This window comes from Acanthaster planci, linkage group LG13, assembly GCF_054643075.1.
Source record: "Acanthaster planci isolate LZ-2023a linkage group LG13, COTS_SCS, whole genome shotgun sequence".
Taxonomy (NCBI): Eukaryota; Metazoa; Echinodermata; class Asteroidea; order Valvatida; family Acanthasteridae; genus Acanthaster; species Acanthaster planci.
Genome location: NC_141789.1, coordinates 16,308,112 through 16,329,289, shown reverse-complemented (window position 1 = coordinate 16,329,289; position 21,178 = coordinate 16,308,112). Strand labels below are relative to the sequence as shown.

General features: G+C 40.0%; 1 protein-coding gene across 1 annotated transcript in view; it reads right to left on the bottom strand.

The window, feature by feature from the left end:
- The window catches only part of fgfrl1 (fibroblast growth factor receptor like 1), a 33,448-nt gene extending 13,180 nt beyond the window's left edge, over window positions 1–20,268 (bottom strand). The window contains exons 1-4 of the mRNA XM_022225066.2: window positions 20,115–20,268; window positions 19,815–19,900; window positions 14,117–14,315; window positions 1,582–1,854 (exon numbers count right to left, since the gene is read on the bottom strand). Coding sequence (XP_022080758.1) covers window positions 1,582–1,854; window positions 14,117–14,198 — 355 coding nt within the window. The 5' untranslated portion in view covers window positions 14,199–14,315; window positions 19,815–19,900; window positions 20,115–20,268. The remainder of the gene's footprint in view (window positions 1–1,581; window positions 1,855–14,116; window positions 14,316–19,814; window positions 19,901–20,114) is intronic.
- Window positions 20,269–21,178: the final 910 nt, after the last annotated feature.

Sequence of the window (21,178 nt, the reverse complement as noted above, 5' to 3'; positions counted from 1 at the left end):
GGAATAGCATTTGGTACTTTCCCCCTTATGATCCAGCTGAAGCCCTCTTGCATTTCACTCATTACAGTGTGACAGCCCTCTATACCTCACACTAATTAAACATTCTCGCACAAGCTACATTTATGGCCAAAGAAATTGCTTGATTGTTCTCCAAGTGTGAAAGGGGTAAAAGTCCATGTGCATAGCATATGAGTTCATGGAACCTGTATTATTACAGAGTGTAAATGAATGAATGAAATGTGAATTGAAGTTAATATGACAGAATATGAAAGGAAAATAATTCACCTTTCATCAAAACACTGAGTAATATAACTGACAGGTGGCCCAAAAAATTAAATTTTCAAATCCTGAGGGAAAAAACTAAAGAAAACTATTACTTCTATGTATTTTGTATATGTCTGTGACATCAATTGAAGAATTCTGGAATCTCAACTTCAACCATGTCTCTGCAGCCATATCTTGCTGGGTACTTTCTTGAATCCTCCAAAATGGCAGATGGATGATTTCTATGTATTTCAATTTTCAAGCGACATCAAGCCTCAAGGAAAATAAGTGTGACTTGGCAGAGCACACCCACCTCTGATGGAAAAATCCCATCAACTTTAATTTTGTTGGCTTCACTTTGCAGTTGGCTTGGGAACCAATCCAAACAAGACTTCTACAGTCTACCAATAATCTCACTTTCTTGCTGTGAAGTTACTTTATGGTTCCCGCAAACATAGCCAAGCATCATGGTAGTGACATTAATGTGTTCATTCCAATGTAACATCATCGTTTTATTGGTTTCAGTCAGCTTTAATGTTCATAACCGTGCTTTCTCCAACATGCCAGCAACTGACACCCACACTGTCGCCTGTAAATATCCAGTTAATTTATCGTCTTCGACTCAAAACCATCAATTATCCTTGGATGCCCTAACCTCTTTTCTCTTTATTTTTGCTAGACTGATGCCTCAAGCCGACAAGACCAATGTTGCCTTTATTAGCACTCCGACAGGAATAACATTACACAGTGGATTCTGATGTGATAACCCCATTACCATGGCAACGTGTCATGAATCACAGGTACCAGACTAACCTAGTGACAAGGTTTATAAACGGTACTGCTAGATATATTGCGTGCATTCAAATCATATGCACATGCCCTATTTTTTTCTTCACACGTAAATTTTTTGACTATAGGATTTTCCAATGTCTGTGTTTATTCATACAGTGAAGGTTAAGGACAAAGTCTGTGAATTTGTGAAGGAGAACTGCCAGTATTCTTTTACATAATCTGAGGGACCGTGGTTTGAATTTTGTGAATATTTAGAGATAAAATTTCATATTGGATGTTCCGAATGTAAATTTTGGCACCTTACTAACACTGCCATTGACCAAGCAAGGAATCTTGAAATCCCAGGAGGTACACTATCAATTCTGATGCCATTCTCTGCAATCACACATAGAGTGACACCTCAACTTATGTGGTACAATGGTTGGGGCTCAAGTGTTATCACAGGTTGGAAGGGGGCACCAACATTCGATTTTGGAATCTCTGACTGAACGTTAGTTCTAGTTTTCCACAAATCTGAAAACTTACCAACAACTGTAAGAGTGTAGTTGAGGCTAACACTGCCAAATCCATTTGTTGCTCTGCAGATGTACTGCCCAGCATCCGCCATCTCCACGTTCTTAATTTTCAAGCCGGCTGATAAGACTTTGAATCGTTCCCACAGAGTGTTGATAGACTCACCATCCTTCTTCCACATCATTAATGGGGGTGGATTACCAACCACAGGACACAGAAGCTTGATTTTACTTCCAACTCGGGCTTTTTGGAATCCTACAATGGGTTGGTCCAAGCGTGGGGGTCCTGAGGATAGTTGGATATGAGAAAAAAACACTTTGACTTCAGAATATCACGAATGGCTGGTTTGAATAAGTCTGGAGTAGTAAAACTTTTTCAGATTGTTTTTAAAACTTACACTTTTCAGTTAATGTAAATCACCACCTTCCATGTTCAGTGAAAGTTGAGACCAAATTTTTACTTGAATTAGACAGCAACCCCCAAACCTCTGAATTTCTTATATCTGTGTCTACCCCCTCAAACCAAATCCTGACAAGTCCTGTATCGATCATCAAGACCCTGACACAACCATTCCAGACACCTCCTCAGGTAATTTACACAAGAGAAAGACTTGAGACTGACAGTACAATTTGATAGTCCTCCCTGAAACCAGGCCAAGTCTTCTCCTATCTCTCCCCACCTCGATACCGGAGAAAGCCTTCCCGACTATCTCCTATTGATCTGAGAGAGGCAGAGAGGCCCTTGGGGAACCGGTGAGAGAGGGGAACTGGTTAGAGAGGAGCGTCAATACAGTAATGGTTATAATGGGTAGAGAAGTGGACTGACTATGGATATGGAGCATGGAAAAACGGGGGCAACTTGTTGAGAATTATGCATCACTTGGCATGCTATAAATGCAACAAATTGCCTCAGTCCAACATCAGTGTACACTCCATGCAAAGAGAATGTTTTATTCAATACTACGCATTTCTTCTGATAAAATCAACGCCTTTGGAAGAGAAAGCAGTTTTTGTCTCCATAAAAACTGCAATAATGAGCTACGGCTAAGTATATGTTGCAGTTTGGAATATATCCAGAATTCAACTTTAGGCAGTATTACCCATTTTCATTAACTTAATTGTTAAATATATTATGAGCAATTTTGTTATCTTACAGGAATTACTCTGAATAACCTCTACAGGGTGTCCCAGAAAAAACCAAACCCTTTCCTCAGGGTTTGTTTTTTTCTGGGACACCCTCTCCATGTACTGTACTGGTTAATTCAAAATAATATTTAATAGTACAGTTAAACAGTACATTTTTGAGGAACCGAAAACAATTGTTTTCACACATGGAATTTTCCTCGCAGGTTTTGCAGAATTTAAGTGAATAATACATACTGTTCCATTTTGAATTAATGGAACTCAACGAGCCAGTTCATGAACTGAAGGGCCCATGATCACAAAGTTGGAAGATCCAACCAAGAATGGTGGGGGGGCCATAAATTATGAGTCATCACTATCTACATGTACATGTATTAGTCAGGCTGTCACGCAGAGAGCTAGGCTACCCCAAGGCTTACTCTCTAGCATGCCATACCACAGATTAATTTTTGATATTATTGAATAGCACCTGTACAGCCCTTGGGAAGTCGAACACACAGCCCACAGCATTTCTTTTTCTTTTCTTACAGGTTAAAGCTGATTCTCATGTGGGAAATACGTTTCTAGTCAGATTGGAAAGGATATAATTCAGTATTAATCAATGCAGAACAACAACAAAGGAAATGAAAGAGACAAATTGGCCCAGGCAGACTGGATGTTAGTGGATGCAGCACAGACAATTTGGAAAAGATTAATATTTCTCAGGGATGAACTCAACAGCCCCCTCCCCGACACATTTTGGGAGCTCAGAGCTGCTGCGATATAATAGATGAGTGTGATTGACAGACCTGGGATTCCAGACACTAATTAATGTGCTCCTGGTCAATTAACACCAGCAATAGACAGGTGGATTAGGGGCGTGGTTGTCATTTACTGGAGTGCTCCACCAGGCCTTGGAGCATGCCAACTTGCCTCAGGGCAAGTTCATTTTAATTAAGCTCCCTCAGGTGATTCCAAACTGTTTACTCGCCTGCAAATGATGAATAAATGATTCACTGAAGTCTCTGAAATGAGATTTATTATTGTAACCTGGTTATTGACTATATCTAAATGGGTTGAATTAGTGAAAATCAGGAATGTCAGTCAGTAGCAACAGGGAAAATTGAATTAAACCAACAGTGTGATATTACATTAGCCCCCAAACTCAGGGTAAACACTAAAAAACATTAACTGAAATGCAAAGTATTCGTAAATAATATTTTTGAAACTCACATGCTTGATCAAAAAAGGAATATCTGCAAAATGGATATCTTCAGTAATGTTTACAAATGGCTGTTGACTTTTTTCTCCACAATGCACTGTGAGCAACACGGTCTTGATATCCCAAAGGTTTTTTTTCTATGTACTGTGAAGAGCTGGCACTGGGAAAAAGTTTGGAAGAATATTCCAAATTCTACTGTGCAAATTTAATTGCACAAGGAATCTGCTCGTGAGATTTGGAAGCGTAGTTCTTCCCCCAAAAGTAAACTGAACTCTCATCCAAACTTCCAACACTTAAAGCCAGATGGTGCATGGACACTTTAGTCACTTTCGTCTGATAGATGAGTCTACTAACTCCATGGCAACCACTCAGTAGAGCCTCTGTCAGTTCATTTTAACCTGCCTGGCAGATCATGTCAGCGATTTGAAACAGTTGGCGATGGTTTTTGTCGACTTTCATGACAAAGTTCAAACAAAGTCCTTACCGGTGTCCTGGTTGCAGGATAAAAGCTAACACATCAATGTCATTTACAAATTTCACACATAATGCAGAATATTTACATTTACTGTCTACACACTGTACAATAGTGTAATTTTTTTTCTTTAGAACAGCCCCTTGGGCATATACAAAAAATGTAAGTGATGAAAAATAAACTTGTATCATCATCAATCATTTACCCAATTGCCAAAAAATAACATTAGTGTTTATGTCTGGACTGTTAACTTAATCTCCTTAAAGTTAATAGATTTCCCACAAAATGTAACACCTCTGTGTGAATCCATCAACATGTACATGTATGCATGACTTGAGCATCCTTCTTCATCAACTCCCCCTTCTATGACCTATAAATTACCTCATGACCCAGCAAACCCTGTGTCTTTTGCCACAATACACCCAGGTATAATTTGATTGGTCATTTATTAACTGCACTGACAAACTCAGTAAACAGTGTCAGAGCTATTGGCGCATAGGTCAGAAAATGTACTAGAAATATCCTGCCATAATCCAAATGGTATCGCTATGATTCACAGGAATTCATAGTAAACCACGTGTTAATAGTAAACAACCGTATTTCTCAATTCCTATTGCGTTTTTGCACATACATTGTACAGCAGGTAGATATTTTTTTTTCTCTCTCTCTCTCTCTCTTATCTTTCAGATTCTTGAACAAGCATATGTAATTAATTAATCAAGGACGATGAGTAAATTTTAAAAACTTGCTTTGAAATTTCACCATTCAGTACAATTCTACTTCAACTCAGAACATGACTGATGAGGGTTTTCTTCACTCCAAAAATCCTACATACAAATGCCAAGGAAAATGGTTAACATAAAAGAAATTTTGCTGCTTAATATCAGAAGAAGGTTGAATACAATTCCATAAACTGATTTGACCAGTCCAGGACAAAATCAATCAAATCCTATGTCTTCTATCTCCTTCCCATTGCTGGTTGTCATTTTCGGCCTTAAGAGCCATCAAACTCTGCATCTAATGCTCCCTTGGAGCAAGTAACACTGTCAAGAAACGACCTATGCTATGTCCTAATTGATTCCTCTCTGCCATCCTCAGGCTCTAGAGAACCAACCTGCTCTATCTTCTCCATCACGTCTGCTTTCTCTCCCCCTCGTTTGTCAAATGTGAATTCAATATCCCCACCAAGTACCAAGGAACAGTGCCTGTAGCTGATTAGGAGGCACATAATAACTCAAATTCTGGGACAACATCCTCAGACCTCTGTTTAAAGTTGCAGGGAAGAGAAATAAAGTGAGATAAAAAGAGACAGATGACAAAATAAGTATTTACATATACATGTATGCAAATGAATACCTTAAAACAGTTGTGACAAAGATATGTTTGTGGGGGGGGGCTATCTTGTGGTACACACGATGATTAAATTTAATCTCAGTGAATTCAAGTTGTTACCCCTTTTCACCAATTTATTCAGTTAGGCACAAAGCCAAAAGATGCTTTTAAGGCTGAATCAATGATTGAGAACCACGGATGCTTACAACAAGAGGACCTTTTTCCTGTTGGTGATTTGTCTTGACTGGGCCGACAACTGCCCAACTCACACTGGTCAGTGAGCAAGACAGTCCATTCCCAACAAGGACATGTAAACTGATCAGAGTGCTTTTATGAAAACCATCCATCATCTTTCTTTTCTTCAGGCCAGTGTCAGTCCATTTCTCCATACAAACATCTTAATCACCACCGCAATCTTCCTTCTGCATCTCCATGGCAACCATTTCCCTAAAACATCCTGATTTGGGTACTAATTGCAAAATGAAGTGATCGATCACTTGTCACATTTTGGTCAAGAGATAATCCATCACACACAAATTTTATGCAGTGTCAGGATTTAGCCATCATCCAGGAGGAAGAAAACTTGCTTAAGATTTTCTCATCAATCAGACTCCATGAATTCCCACAAAAGGATTATTCCCAAGTTGTGCTGAAGAATTTGTTACTTTTCCTTTTTCTTTTATGAACGGGTGACCATTTATTTTTTTTTTATTTTTTTTTTTTTTAAATATCAACTTCTGTCAACAGAATACAGCTCAAAATAAAAAGTGGGTGGTTGTCTGGACTGATCCCTTTGGGGGACTTTGTAAAGCACTCACCATGGGAGTCAGGTGACATCTAAAAATGCCCCTGATTGGCCTCTCACTCAGCTCCATTGACCTGTGACCTAATGGCCATTGATCCTGAGTGCTATTCAATGCCAACAACTGAAATAAGCCAAAGTAACTGAATGTGTACAAACAATAAGAAAAATCCTCAAGAATTTGCATTTTTATTGTCACTGGCTTTTCATAACCTGTAGGCACAGTATACTCACACATTTAATATTCAGATTTCTTTAAAAAATTCATACATCTGGAATGATTAGTTCAATTCAATTTTTCAAATTTACTTCTGAAGAATTATGGAATGAGCTGGAGTGAGCCTTCTTTTTTCTAAATGGGAGGGGACAGGTATTTCTTTCCACCCCACAGCACGTTTTATTTTCAATCTGAAGAATTAACATCACTACCAGCAGTCATTACTGGTGACATTTATGGCCACTGAAGGCAGCTAAACATTTTATGAGGGGTTAAGTCATAAATCACTACTCAAGAATTGTTGCACTGTGGCTCCATGATGCTGGCTACATGCTCAGCTATAAGTTGAAGACTGCATAGCCACATACACATATCCTGATGACATTCTTGAAACACAGTAAAGGTATCTAACAGGTTTTTCAACACACATTCATCCTACAGGCCTATCCTTCTTTTTTCAGTTTTCTTTCCAATGAGGACCTTTCAACCAACTGACATTCTACTAAGACCAACAGCTACAAATGTGCATTTGTAAGCTCTTAGAACAGGTTCCCTGGATGGAAAATATACAATGCCGAACCTGCAAGCATGAACTAATAGATGTTGTAACTGACAAGAAATAATCCAACAGATGGCTAAAACAGGAAACTATACGTACCAAATAGGTCCCATGATATACAGTATACCAGCAATGCACCTCAAGGCATTGTAGTTGACAGAAAGAAAGGTAGGCTTCCCTACTCTGCAGAGACACTGCACATGAGCCAAAAATTATGAAGTGTCCAATACCCATTAGGCATCAAGCCCTATCCTGCTTCCTCGGATAGACATCCTCAAGTTGTGACACCAGGCAAAGGTTTTTCCTACTGTCACAGAGATTACGCTTCCTGACTTGGAAATTTAGTCAAAATACAGAGCATAAAACCTCATGTAGAACATATAAAACGCAGTGATTTCTACTACAGAAAGAGTACCATAAGTTTCTATATTTTTCATGTTTCATGTACGCCCTGCCCGACAGAGTAACATTTGCAGTGAACGTCACTGAAACTGATTCGTTCATGTTCATGCAGCTTTTCCTGCCACTCCGTGCATAACCATGAAAAATTATTTAGAAAATCCCAAATTGACGGGAAAGACCTGTTCAAAGCGAAACTTGTTATTGTTACAGACTGAATGGGCTACTGCACATGCGTTGTGCGCATGGATCGTTTTGTGTACAAGAACATGGTCACCAGACTCCCCAAAGACATAGTGCACTAAAATTGATTTCTAGCTCGCGGGGACCCCACTATTTTCATCGATTTTTGCATGAATAGATCGAAAGTTCCATGAAAAAACATTAAGTTATCTGCAGGTTTTTATCTGCTAAAAACAAGCATTTTTTGGAGATGGTATTTTAGAGGCTTTCCAGTACACTTACAAGAAACTAGGTTTCATATTTGGAAAATTTGGGTCTGAAACACCTTAGACATATTGAGACTCAGATCGTGAGTGTGAGCGCATTTGACCGCCAAGCAATGAAGTGCGCCGTGATTTTCTGAATGGCCACTGCCAGGCTTGTGCACACGGCCGCTGGTTAACATGCCGCTCACGCACGGTAGCCTCATATGTGCCACCGTACAAGGGTGATATGGACTTTTGTGATTTTGTCTATGGTGTCATGAGTTCATGGTTATCACTAAGTGCTGTTTTTAACTGTGTTTTCCAAGAGAAACAAGAAGTAGACCAATTACTTTATTTACTAAGGCCAAAGGACTAACTCGCATATTATGGGTACTCAATTCCTCCACCTATTTGAGGGTACAGTACTCTCCCTCTCATGAAGAAGAAGAGTACAATATGAAACAATACTGAAGGCTAGTGTACTGTACTCTAAGAAGGGAAGTGGGTATTTTACTCATGGCTTGAAGAAAATTATCTAAACCCCCGTACTATCATCAATAATTCTTTGTCTCAATCTGACTCAGTCCTTGATCACAGCTCAGAGATGCCAAGCATCAAGCTTGTTGAAATCTGTACTTCAACGAGCCAATTGCATTTCAGGATTGATGGTAAATATCTCTGTCTGTCATAACTATTCAGCACCCAATCATCCAATCATCTCACTAATCAGGAATGAGCAACCAAGCCACATACATCACTCGCAATTTATACAGAGACAGGCTCTCTCAAATGGTTCAAGTCGTCTCAGAATCATATCACATAACACTGTTTTTTGTCCAAACCCTCACTGGTAATGACTTCAGCTACATGTTCCCAAGTTAACCAGTAAACAATCCCATTACTTCAACAGTTCACCAAGCACTTAAACCATTACCAAGGTAATATGCTGTATGTCAAATGTAGACTAATGATTCATGTAGCCACTATTAGAGGGACTACGTACATGCACCTTCCTTCTATTATCACATTAAGTGCCCAGCCCTTTCTCACAGGCAAGTATTATACAAAAGTGAGATGTGTTTGAGTAATTCGCTGGAGGTACTTTGGCCAAGTACAACTGTGCAAGACATTCTCAAGAATCTTAGACTGATGTCAAAGTATTGATTGAAATTAATTTAAAGATTGAAAATGCTTGTGAATCAGTCTTTTGAGTATGACATACTAAATGATACAAACTTCAGACAGGCAAGACTCCCTGTTCTACATGTACATGTAACTTTCAAGAGCCTTGCCATCTTAATTTACAAAGTTTTACGGTATATCCTAATTCAGAGCAAAAACAGCCAGTGTGTCCAAAGCATTGTGGGAGATATTTTAACTGGATTCTCTGGCATACATCAACAGAGTAACTGGTGTCCAACCTACTGACAATCCTGTTTATACAGGCAACACACATTAGGAATTTGGCAAAACCTCCATCCCTCCAAATGAGGTCCTGGTTTTGTTAGCATTGACCCCATATTCACCCTACACCCACTGCAATCACAACCCTCGGACACTCCCTTTGAAAAGAGTAGGCCAACAACAACCAGCGGGAACCATCAGTCCATAATCCTTTCCTTAGGTTGAAGGGAATACATGTATTTCCCAAGAACACAAACACTTCTAATCCCACCTCTCTCTTGGCATGTGTGTGGTTTGGGGTCAGGATGGAATGAGGGACACACACAACTGATGCATTGTGGTCCTAAAAGAAGGGAAAAAATGACTTTGTTTGGCAACTGTACGTGTAGTTCCTGATCAGTGCACTCTGAATCAAGTTGTCCATTATTGCACTGTTAATTTCAGAATGAGAACACAGAATTAAATTATCCCTGGAATCGCAAACACTAATGAAAATTACAGATATTAACTTCTAGAAACTTTGCAATTACATAACAGCATTCCACCTTTTTTGACCTCATTAAAATATGGATGAACTGAAGAGAATAAATGAAGCACCAACAGAGGACAGGATACAGGTTGAATTTCTTTTAATAGTTTTCAGTATTTTGTAAACACCATATACTGGTAACAATATGGAATCTGGATGAAGTCATTTTTAGAAATTGAAATATTTTCTCTTTTAAAAAGAACAAAGAGTAAGTACATCCCCAACTACTGGTACATCGGTATTCAACTGTTTGTATTTAGTTGTTGGCACTTCAGATATTATCTCCAGTAATTCATGATTTAGCCTTTGGGGGAGTTGGGAGGAAACCTCATTAACATCAATTGGAAGTAACGGTTATCAGCTTGCTACCACCTGATGTAAACGCTGCGTATTTACTAAAACACCTGATAGGGTGCATATGTTTGATTAGACTACAATTAAGAGGTACAAAATCCACTACCAACTACCATCTGCTAACAAAAGAACAACAAACACAGGCATACATCATGAACGCAGTACATGAATTCCTCCTGCATAGCAATGAACAGTCCCAAACTAATTTTGGGAACTCCATTAACACAAGTTATATTACTTAGCAGGGTAAAAACAGTAACCGGTAGAACAACACACCTGAAACGTTGCTAACAGACAAACTGATCCTTATCAAATCCTGACCCTGACAGTTCTGAACTCTGTTTAATTTGCTGAAGTTTTTGGTCAATAAAATCTTTGAAATCATGCCAGTAAAATTGGATCTGTTACAATCTGAATGAGGTTTAGGAATCCAGATGGAGCATTTCTGTCTGTTTTTTTTCTGCAGGTTCAGCTGCAGGTCTCCATAGATGGCTATTCACAAACAACACACTACCCAAATGACAAGCCCAACACGCCCAGCATTGATTTTCTCGCTTGTCGTTTGCCACTTTCCAATGATCAGCATATAATTACAAAACAGAAGGTCCATGTACAAGCACAGCTTGCCCTCCCCCTGAACAAAAAACTGGAATCATTTTTTGGGGGGCCAGCCAGATTATATTTCTTGTGGGTGTTAAATTACTAGCAGATGGCTTCAGCCAACAGTTAGGAAGGGATAGGTTTTCGGTGTTACTGCCCTCTGGCTGGTAACACCTTCAACCACCGAGAAAAATGATCCATTGGGTATTGAGGCTTTTTGTCAGCTTACTACAAAGAAAAGGAAAAGGGGCAGTTGTTCTTGAGTAGTACCATTAAGCCCTGAAATGTGATTGACAAGAGGGATACTTTGAGCAAATTCCTGGGCTTATGGGCTGACAAATGGGCCAACTTGCTCATGGTGGTCTTCAATGAAGTCAACAATACCAGCTAAACTAGAACAAAAATCCCCTTTACAATTCTACTATGTCGAGGTTGAAATATCATCAAATTGCAAAGGAAATCTGTGTTTCAGTTGTCAGGTTTGATATACCCACAGTCCACATTCAAAACACATTTATCTACTGCTGATGGTATCACCAAATTCATTCACAAAGAGAAACCCTTTTTCCAAATAATTATCTCATGAATACAGACACTGTTGATCTTTGGGCAATGTTGATTTATGACTAACTGTAAATCGTTCTGAGGTGTCAATGTGTACCCCTGACCTCTGATGTATGTTTACCTGTAAACACCTCAACAATTTATTTCAATGGATGGCTTTCCTCAATTTCACATAAACAACCTAAGTAAACCTCTACACAATTCCTTCTGTTGAGAAATGTACACAAGTATATCCTTGAGTATTTTCATTTCCTTTTAAAAGATCTATCTGTTTTATTGGTGGTGATTTTCAGTCTGTTTTTCATATGGTTGGACTCAGTTTTGTTTGTATTTCATGAAAAGCAGAATTCAGCAACTTGCAATCAGATTTTCAAACTGGAATTGTAACTTATCAAAATGTTTTTGCCCAATTTTGCATCCACAAAGTACCGTTTATTCTCCAATCTGACCCATAAGACATAGAAATCACAATTTTCAAGACATTGCACCATACAACCAACTGGCCACGTTTCATACATGGTTCAAAGTTTGAGAATTTCTTAAAATCATATTTATTACTAGCTATATTCAGGTCCTCAACAGCCATAACAGCATTACAGCAGGTTCTTATGCACTTCCAAGTTCAGTCTAACTTTCAGGGTACCAAGTTCTGGACAGACATGGAAACCATCAAACCAGAGGAGGGATTATTTGTGTCAGTCTCTCACACACTCAGGTGTAGTCAGGGGAAGGTATGATAGTGTGTGACCAGTAGGCATTCCTGCTAATAGCCATGATGATAATGGTCCCCAGTGGTCAATTAGTGGTCAATTCTAACTGTAGGATCATTACTGGTCTTGTACAGTTAGGTGAGTGCTTGGACCATAATGCTCTGTAAGAATACACAATAGGTCACCAAGCAAGAGTCTTTGTAACATGCATCCTTGGTTTCCAATACAAGTAATATGGACCATGATCCAACAATGTTCACATCTCAGACCATGTTTACTACATGTACATGTACTACATGATTCTCTTTACAAGATTGCTGCTTAAGAGGACAGAAATTAATGAATTTTCTCGTCTGAGAGTGAGATTTCACTCAATATTAACCCAACCCTCTAAGGACCATTGAAATCATGCATAGACTTTTGGCCATTTTGGGTTTAGAATGGTTAGGACTGTGGACCTTTACTAAACTGCACCCTGTCCTTTTAACTAAGGTTTTTGCTTGCTGGCAACATTACGCTACGCCTGCGCATTTATAACCCTCCTAAAGGTGTTTGTGCAGTATGAAGCAAAAGCAAACGAAGAAGCATCAGAGAACTCCAATAATACGTTCAACTCCAAACACTTCAAAAATATACGGCTTCATCAACAAACTTTCAACACATTCACAGTATCGTTAATGAAATCACAAATATTGAAATTTCAAGAAATGGTTAAAAAGAGTTTGTGTAAATGTTTATCTAACAACCTTTATTTCATGATGAGCAACTTGTAACCTTAAACCAATCTTGAAAATGTGTAAGATTTTTTGTGTAACTTTCGTGTAAATGACAATAATATGTTTTGTGTAGCCTAAGTCTCATGCAGGATTTTACATCTTTCATGATCAAAGTGAAATCAACAGTTAAATAGCAGATTGGGTGGACATCAGTTTACCCTATGTGGTGTACCATTTCAACCAGCCAAGAATTTAAAAGTTATCACAATCACTCCTCAACCAGACTGGTTAGTACTGTTACCTCCTACTTCACAACAGCAGTATAATTCAAGTCTTGTGTACATTTTCTTGAGTGTGGGGTTTTTAAGATCTGTAATTATTATCATAATAATATCAACTGGTCTGCCCCACGTGTTTGGGTTGAAAACAAAGTCCAACAACACTGGCTGAGTCAACACCATAAATTAAACACAGCGGAGGCCACTGCAAGGCTTTTGTCGTTCAGTCAGTGGGTTACTGCAGGGCCAGCCATATCATGCTGTGGGAGGTATGGTTGGCCATTCTGCCAGCACAAAAGCCTGCCTCACCTCTTTTGTGGTAGCCATTTTGGGATGCTTTTCAGCTGCTTAATGAGCTTGATGGGTACCATTATTCACTATGAGGAAACCACATTATGGGTGGGGGAGGCTGGGTTGGATTAAGGGAGGCAAAGTGAGCAAAGCTTCCCCGAGTGAACATGACACATTGTGGCATTTTTTGGCAGCAGGTCATATTCTGATGGGTGCCAGGCTAAATCCCTACATTTACACTTCTCATTAAAGTCAATGATAACAGATTAACCTCTGATATGGTAACATCAAGCATGCCAAGTGTTCAACAACCGGTTAATAATGCACTGAATACAGTCTGACGGACCTGTGCTATTGTGAAATAAAATACTAAAACCAAAGAATGCATTTTCTAATGTTCATCAAATTAAATTAGACAACCTTCAAGGAGATCTATAATATATGCAAACACACACCAAGAAAACCAACTTGTTAATTGTACCAAGATACATGTATAAATGAACACAATAAAGACAAAAGAAAAGCATGACAAAAGCAATTTGGACATACCTTGTACGTCAGCCAACACGTTGTCAACAGCCAGACACACCAGCAGTAACCCTGGCATCAAAGCAGCCCATGATCGACCCATGATGATGACGGCTGGTGCTTGCTTGGTATTTGGTAGTCTCTCTTTCAATCCAGCAAACCCCTCAATCCACCGAAGTCCAAGCTGCTTTTACTCCCTCGACAAACACACCACGGGGATCTGTCACACACCACGTGAAAAAGCATTAGGCTAAGGCATCACGTTCATCATTCACGCTGTCCAACAAAAAAATCCGAATGGCAGAAAATCCCCGCAGCAAACATTGGGTTAAAGACGTGTCATCTTTAGCGCAGCAAACGAGAAGGCGAGTAGTAATATAATGTTGGCTGTCAGTGTGGGAAATTATGTACAGCAATCGACATTTCATTCCATAAACGAAGCAGCGTGCGTGAATGAGGGCAAAGTCGGCTGGCTGTCCATCTAAAACTCTCGCCTTACACTGTACAAAAGATCAAGCAACGCCAAGATCTCGTCTCAGAGAGAGCCACACGATATCCGCCACTGTACTACGGCCTGATAAAACAAACCCAGCCGGTTAATTCTAATGCCAACGATGTGCTGAACTCTGATCGCTTCGTTATCTTGACCCCATTTGACGATCGTGAGAGCACTTCAAACACCCAAGCAAAAGAAAAAAGGCTACAGTGCCAGGAATACCGGTGTGAAATAACCCAGTGCCCTAGCCTGCGCTATCATTCTTAGCACGCTGCAAGCCAAAATGGAAGAATGATTTATGTGCATGTGTTATACAGGACCGTAAAAGCAACACATTCAATTTACAGTTCCCACGTGGCTTATCGAACCTACAACGAAACACAACACTCCGCTCCAGTGATTTCACTGTTACGACTGCCTCGTAAGCTGAAGCACGAGTACACACCACATACAATACACCTGATAACCGAATTCCTACCAGACGAATTTTTAAAATGACCTTCAAAAGTGGACCTGAGAAATAAGCATTAGCATTTTGAGTTCTCAGAATATCAGATAACCAGCGTGGCTGTCGAAGTAGCGCGTGCTGCCGAGCACCAAGGAATTGGACGCGGTGAATGCCCGTAGGGCGAAGCTCTAGTGTAACAACAGTAATTATTGGAGGTTCAAAAGACACCCCAAGCCTCCAGTTGCAGCCTGTGTGTCGATCTACATGAGCATTGTCGGCATGGCCTTTGATAGTCTGTGAAAGGAACAACATTTTACCATACCAGAAAAGGGTAGGGGTTCGGAACCGACACAGGTATTCTACGAGAAGAAATGCAAATTCAAATCTGTTTTTTGGCAAACACTGTCACTACTGACGTCGAATATCGACCACAAAAGAAAGAAAAGAAAGAAATTAGGTAGCATCATTGTCCCCAGTCAAAATGAACGTTGTATTTGCTAATCATCCTGACTGTAGTTTAAAATTATAAGGAACATAGGTTCATATGGAGAATATTCAGGCTTTCGTTTACTAACCCAGTGACACAAAAAACATTCCTCCAGCTTTCATGTCCATGCGCAGATAGCCACAAAGTAACAATAACCCAAATAAAGACCCAACAATGAACGGCCAACCCGAATCACTGGTTGCGGTGAGTGACAACAAAATGGTCGAGTGAATTGATGTAAATCCCCCACCTACTGCGTTGGGATTTTGTGCCTGAAAGCACCGGAAACCTAGTTGTTGAAAACCTGCTAAAAAGGCAAAGTAAAGAAATCAACAGCTCTCGATTCCCTCCGCTGTTCTATGTACAACGTTATTTTCCACATGCGTGATGTGTGACACCTTACTCTAAATTAGGTTTCGCATTGTTGCGTTTCGGAAAAAAAAATGACTGGCATACATTTCTTAAACGTCATGCTAATAAGACGAATTGTTTTTCAATTATATCGCGAAAAATAATAAAAGAATTTTTTGTAGTTTAACAGATATAGGCATGAATAAAAACGAGGGTGGAAACCTCGAGAAACACCACGCGCATTTTACCCGCCGGTTGATAAAAACAAGGAATACTGAAGGTTTGACACGCCATTTTACCATCGAACAAGTTTGGACAACTTTATTTAGCTACTCCTTTTGTTCCAGATTTCTCCCAATCCAGGATTTACTTCACCAAATGTTTGATTTCTTTGCGAAACTAACAAAACCACTGTTTTAGTGCAAGGCGAAAATCTGATGAGAATACCGCTCAAAAAAGAAAAATTAATAAAGCAAAATTACCAATCCGTAAACTTTAAGTTAGATAATGAAATACAATTCTAATACCATCTTATGAGAAAATTTCTTTCTGATCTCTAATCATGGAATTGCGTATTACCGTTTTCAATGCACAAACGGTCCCAAATGATTATTCGATGTCCCTTAAAAATGCCTACTGGACCTTGGGGCTAGAAGGGGAGGTGCGGCCACTCCTAACGACTACCTTTAGAGAGTGGTGAAGCGTGTAATGTAATCTTCAAGATGTTTGCACACGGAAAGGATAAAAGGAAATTTTATGGAAGAGGATACATAGAAAAGTAAAATGATTGCAAGCGATGAGAAAATGACAGTATTTATTTGAATTAGGCCTATCAGAACCGACTGCAACAGTTTTTTTTTCCAACGCACGTTTCAACTGCCTACTGCAAGTAGCTTTGTCTGCTTCGTAATTTACGACTGACCACACCCTAAAAACAGCTGCTTTCGATGAAGATACAACGTGCGCAAAAAGTCCGTAAAGAGTGTTGGCTAACATAGCAAACACTAACATTTGTTGTAACTGCCTGCTTGTTTACCTGTAGTCTATCGGTTATAATACCTTAGAAATCAGCTGTAAACTCGCTGGGATTCCAGAAAGCCTTCTTGGCAAGTCTTGGTAAACACCAAGACACTCCACTTCCACAATAAACAACTTCTCAATATGATTGTGTTTCTGCATAATATCGAATGCTGACTAAGCTGGTTGGCTATGCTGTGTACATACATGGACGAAATGACCACATCTTCCTTTGATAAAGAATGTACTAAATAAAACTGAAAACTGTAATGGCTGCACCAAAGGTGGTATTCTATTTTTAGACATAGGGGGCCTATGTTTCAAAGGCTACAACTAAAAAGGGTTGGTCAAGAAAACTCTTGAAACTTCAGTTTTGAATTTGCGTTACGCAAGAAAATACAAACGCAATTTGCAAGCCAAAACAAATTCGCTGTAGTTTGGCTTACGCGGGATCAGTTTAAATGAACTTGTCGTTTTTTTTAACCCAAAGCCGCTGCAGTGACAATTTTTTAGTTTTGGTTAGTGTCTTCATACGATCACTGCGATCACGCGCTATATGACATAGGAACTGGTGCGAGAAATTGCAAAGGGCACCAAGTGGTGCACTGTGCGAGACATTCAACAATTCCTGTCGCCTGGTGTTACTGGTGTTTGGGTTCGTTCTGTGATGAAACTGTAGTTACGCACTGAGCATGCATTTACCCCCTCTGAATATTTACACGAATAATTACATGAACACAAAAACATCAACTTAAAGCATGCTTTAAGTAAGCACGTAACACTGGATTCACAGTATGGTGACGTCGAGTCTTGCCACAACACTCCGTTCCATCAGGCAAGACACTTTTTTCTTTGAAGAAGGTTGCAAATTGGAGTTGTTGATTGCGTTTCATGTCATTGCTAATTGGCAGTGTGATTAACTCCTTTGAAACATTTCAGCAGAAACTCACCTTACCATGAAGTATAAATTTCTGGGTTAAGGTGACCAAGACATACCACTCAATATAGATTCAATGTAAATGTACATGTACAGTTGTATATCTATTTGGCTAAAGGAAAGTTCGAGTGTCCCTTCAACAGTGAGTGTGGTGGCAATCACAAAGACTTACCTAACTGTAAGTTACTTTTCAGGAGATAGAAAATGTAAATCGGTTTGTGAAGAATGTCACAAATGCTTGGACTGCAAAAGCAAGCGAAAGAAATCAACCCTTCGAAATAATTATGTTTACTAATGTTCAAATTGTCTAGCCCGCCAGTTTTCCTGCCAAACACAATTGCAGGAAAACCTCCTTCAGATCTGTAACAACTTCCCTTTGTTAATTTGACCTCGCCTGTAGTTAAGCCACCCGATCTCAGCACAAAACTTGCGCAAAATCGATCGAAGAATTAGAGATAGAAAAGAAAACGCCAGAGCACTGACGATAGGCGGTACCAGCCTGATAAAAGGATGGGAATTCTTCATTCAATGGGCAAAGTATGGAAGAAAAAGGCTAGCGGGAACGCAATGATTGTCGGGCAATGGAAGATTAACAAATAATCAATATGATAATCAGATCGAAGATAAACCATCGTGATGGTGCGACCGAGCATTAGTGATTGACATTTTCAATTACTTACGGCAATAATGTAGGACATGTAGGCTGCGATAAGGCGTGAAATATGCTTCCCAGCTTGAACATACGACGAGACCATTAATGGTTAACGATGTTTCTGACTGGGTATTCGTGACCTCAGAATACGTCTACTAACTTGCAGCGTTTTTACATGTTTGAACTTATCTTAACAAGCAGAAACATTCCGTATTCCATCTTTTGTATTCCGTATATATACATGTTTTCCCAGGGATATCTTGGCTAGAGGCAAAAGAATTTCTGGATTCCTTTGGAAACCATGATTAAAATCACACAGTTATAGCGTAGCAGTTGCCACAGCATTTCTAATTTGAAATAACTTGCGAAAGTAAGTTTAAGCCGATCACTTTTGATGACTGATATTTCTAAAAGCAAATTATTACAAACTGCCTCTGGTCTTGGGCTTTTTGTGTGAACTGAAATCCTTTTGTAATTTATCGGACAATTTAATACTTCAAAGCTTCAACTTGAAAACGAGGAACCCTAAGTCAATGAATTGATCAATGATCACTGCTCAATGGATGAAACAACATTAGAAAGGTATTTATTCCTCGAGAAAACCACCCACCATTTGGCAAAATAATATTCTGACGATGATTAAAACACTGAAGGTAGCACAACACAGGGAATTTGAATAAGGCTGAACAGGGTATACAAGTGAACTTTTCTCAATGGTTACAAAAACGATCTATCACGAATCGGATTTACTCCAAATGATCATCACAGGAATGCTGCATTCGAACCATTGCTTCGGTAGTAATGATTCTTATGACGGCATGATTATTTGGACGTGGAATACTTTAGCGGCATGGCTGTAGCCACAGACATCTCACAGCCACGTTGGCTGCAATATGGACATGTTGATTGGTGGTATCAAACAAAATGGATGAGACTTTTCTTCCTAAGTGATACCTCATTCATGAAGTAAGAGCCCATTAAGTCGTACCGTGCTCGGGGAAAGCTGTGGTGGCCGAGATTTTTATGGCCGTAATAATCTCTGGTCAGTCGACCAGCGACAACCGGCGTGTGCCGGCCAGGGTCATAAATCCATGCCCTTATCAAGCCGTCAACTGATTTTATAGGCTCAGGTAATTTACTGTTTGTTTTACAATTACCAATACAACACAATGACAGTTCATTAAATTACACCAATCCGATAAAGAAAGCCACCGTTGTACTTTTAGAGATAAATGTAGTCAAGAACAGGAGGGAGGCGGAGCTGTAAAGCTGGAATTTTACGAACCGGAAAAAGAACGTCGTACCATTAAAGAAGTAACAAAGTTGCTTACCGTAATAACGCTGAAAAGACGCTTACAAAACAGGTATACTAATGAGATATCCAAAGAGGTGGGGCCTGCGGGAGTGATGTCTGGTGCTAAAAGAAGATTGGTAGAACACGTGTAAGATATATGCTATAGGCCTATTGTGTGTTAACACTAGAGAGTTGTACTAACGACTGCCTGCCACTAAACAGAGCTTCAGACTGCGTGTAACATTGTAAACAGCAGAATTAATGAAGGCTATGATTGACCCCAATAGTCCAACAAGTCTTCCTCGGAGAGAGTTAAGGGGATTGGAATGACCCCTACTGTAGATGTTCAGCCACTGTTCTCTTCTCTTTGCAGGCGCAGTCACCGTACGGGCTAACGAATCATGCAAGGCGACTCCACTACACTCTGTCTCTAGCTTATCTGGCGTTCACGGCTGTGAGAGCACGCTACCAAACACCACCCGAAGCTTTCGTCACCAACACACATCCAACCGCGCGCATGCAGGCGCTGTTTACCTAACTTCTTGGGCCATGTTGACTCGAGCCCATTCAATTTCCCATCACCACCCGATAAAAAATTTGCATCGCCCCACGCACAGCTTCTCGCCACGCTAAACCGCTGCCTGCCCCGACGCGCCTGCAAGTACAGACCCTCTTTTTTGTCAAGTGGGAAAACTTTTAGGCAAATGAGCCCACATTAGGGATCCCAAGAGGTGCACAATGCCTAGCCCCGTGTAGCGGGATAGCGTTATCTATGTAGCCCAATTAGTATGCATTGATCAGGCATCATACGAGTGGTTTGCCGCGGCACTAAGACGGACTCCAGCTGCCGAATTTCACACCTCCACGACTTACAGACTCCACCCTTCCCATGGGCCCATTTCAGGACCCAAATACAGGGGATTTTCAACCGGATGAGAGATGTTTATCCTTCATAAGCCTGCATTGTGAAAACATCCATTAGAGGAATTTTCGTTTCTCTTCTTGCTCTTTGCTTGATGCCTCTTTTAAACTTATGAAGAGAGACGCCATAGCATCAGATGAAATGCTTTGGGCACTATCCAACACGCTCCAGGCTCCCAGGAACCTACCAAGGATCGTGGTGCAAACATGGCGCAAACCAGTCGCGCCTCAGGAAAAAACTGTCACTTTTAGAAAGTAAACAAGCGACGACAAAATTGAGCGCTTAAGATTAGTCATCCAATTCAGAAAGAAAATATTTCACCGGTAACGCATCAGTGCGAAGAGCACATTTTCTTCCAATATGCAGGCTTTTTGAAAAAGTGACTTCAATAGGCTTCAGAAATAAAGAATTCACCACGCCCCGGGTAATCGTTCCGCCCATCCCTTCCTAGTACTAATTATCCAGGCAATTGTCAGCTC